A 2332-nucleotide genomic window follows, 5' to 3' on the forward strand; every position below is an offset into this window, starting at 1 on the left:
AGTTGAGCCAGTGTTCTGGTGGTTTTACTCTGTGCTGGTTTCATTTTATTTTCCTCCAACAAAGGTTTTTGGGCAGGTCGAATGGGCAGCGTTTATTTTCGTACACATGCACATGACACAGTGTGAGTTTATACAGAAGACATCATGTTCAATGTGTGAGGTTGCCGAGCTCGTGTTCCATTGTGTTTCCTCATGAGTCTCTGCTTGTTTGCTCTGAGGTGTAAAGGCACAAACTAAATGATGGATGTTCATGTAACCTGTACTGATGAGGTGAGGTTGTGGCTTTGATATTTGATTCCCAGGATCAGATCTTTTTTACAAGAATATTAAACATTAATCCCTTGCTGTTTCAGAATGAGATCCTCATTGTTTTAACCTCGTTCTTGTCCACAGAATGTGGTGCAGAGATTGTATTTACTCCCGTTGTTCAGTTCTGCCGTGGATGAGTTGGTTCAGTCCTACAAGAGAGGGAAGGAGTCTCGGCCTGTTCTTCTCTCTGTGGGTAATATGGTGGAACAGGGCGTTACGGGAGTAACTGTGATCGTCTCCAGTGGGATCCAACCAATCTCCAGGATTCTTCATCCACAGAGTGAGTGATTCTGTGCACATCGGACATGTCTGAAATTCTGTTTATATATTTATTTTTAATTTTAACTTTGTGGACTTTTTTGTTTTTATTTTTTTCCCATTTATTCTCAGTTAAGTTTGTTGTGAACTCGCTTGCCGGGGTCTGGATCTTGTGGAAGCGAAGGTCCCGATCTTGCAGCAACCTGCCAACAAGGTATGGGGAATGGGGGAAGTGATTGTGAATCTTTCTGTAGTGAAATGTAATTTGGTGGAGACGTGTATATGTCTGTTTACAACTGGAGAAATAAATGAATCTTCTAATTTAAATGTTCCTCTGTGCAGTAATTGATGGACATGTCCTTGCCCGCAGGTTCTTGATGATGTGAAGAAGAACTTAGAAAATGCCCAAAAACAAATGGGAGTCTTTCTGGATTGGTCCAAGTCCCAGGTCGGAGCGGGTTTGGAGAGATCCAAGCAGGCCGTGTTGGACGGTACAGACGCTCTCCTTAAAACCAAGTTTGGACAGGTGCTCATGTCTGGTGCAGATTCGATACTTTCTCAAGTGGATGGGTACCTGCCACAAGATCAGACAGGTAAGATTGTGAAGTGTGGACATGATGCTGTCTTTTTTTTTTTTTTTTGGTTCTTCTGTTGAGACTAATACTTGTACATCCTACAGAAGGTGAGAGTAAGGAAGAGAAAGTTGTCATACCAAGCTCCTCGGCTCTTGACTTTTACCGTCTGCTCTTTGCTGTATCAAGCAAGGCCGGGCGAGAGCTGTTCACGAAGAGTTCTTCCGGGATCCAACTTGCTGCAGAGAGCGGTCGTGTCCATTTAACCGGTATTCTGAAATCTCTCAACAAGGTGTTCGACTCGGTGCAGAAGACCCCGTTGAACGGGGAAAAGCCCGATTCCACTCGCTCTGGTGATATCTGTAAATCGAGCGGTGCAGAGGCTCTGGGTAAACAAAGCAAATGAGAAGGTCTGCAGGTGATTTCTGATTCTGTAAATGTTTGTTTGTTCAGCTTCACATTGAATTGAATGGATTGGGTTTCCTGGTTGTTGGTAATGGAAATAAAATTCTTGCTGAAAGTGATTTTTGTTTTTGGTCCTCAATTCATTTTCGTCATGCAGACCGTCATTCTGTTTCGGTTTAACAGCCCGTCATTCTTGGATAAACCCGAATTCCTTTTGTGAATCCTCCCCTTCCCAATTCAAATGGAACACCAAATGCAGCACTGCATTGAAGTCAGGACGAACCTGAAGAAGCAAAAAGGGAAAGATGGTCATTTGAGGGGAGGAGAGATGATCTCGACTGACTTTTAATTTGTGGATTTGGAGTTTTATTAATTTATTTGTTTTTTTTTTTATGGTATCCAGTGTAATGGACTGAGTGACCTAAATTGTTTATCCTTCTGTTTTTGTTGTTCCGTTGCAGATTTTTGGCTTAAAATTCTCGAACCCCAAGTCTGACAAAAATATTTTCACCATCGTATGTATCATTTGACAGCGGACTTGATTGACATCACAGGTGGCTTGGTGCGGCCGACATCGTGAAGAAAAAAAAAATATATATATAAACCCCCAAAAACTTCAACTCTGTCTCAAACCGTGCAATGGAAAAATGTCACTTCACACATGTTAATGAACTCCCCAGAGGAGCTTCTTTTTTTTTTTTTTTTTTTTGACTAGTGAAGCGGTGTCTCGGTAAATTTGCCTGCTGCGTGGGAATGATTTGAGATTTCTTGAGCGTCATCTACGCAAC

The 2332-nt window shown here is 42.2% G+C and overlaps 1 protein-coding gene across 1 annotated transcript; it reads left to right on the plus strand.

Annotated features, from left to right (window-relative positions):
- The first annotated feature begins 941 nt into the window (after nt 1-941).
- Nucleotides 942-1657, plus strand: LOC147009230 (uncharacterized). The gene is made up of 2 exons (XM_085861461.1): nt 942-1160; nt 1247-1657. Exons 1-2 carry the CDS (start codon nt 983-985, stop codon nt 1543-1545), a joined length of 477 nt encoding a protein of 158 aa, XP_085717587.1. The 5' UTR covers nt 942-982; the 3' UTR covers nt 1546-1657.
- The last annotated feature ends 675 nt before the right edge of the window (nt 1658-2332 follow it).

This window comes from Eptatretus burgeri, chromosome 17 (assembly GCF_056783735.1).
Source record: "Eptatretus burgeri isolate ZD-2024b chromosome 17, Ebu_testis_v1, whole genome shotgun sequence".
Lineage (NCBI taxonomy): Eukaryota > Metazoa > Chordata > Myxini > Myxiniformes > Myxinidae > Eptatretus > Eptatretus burgeri.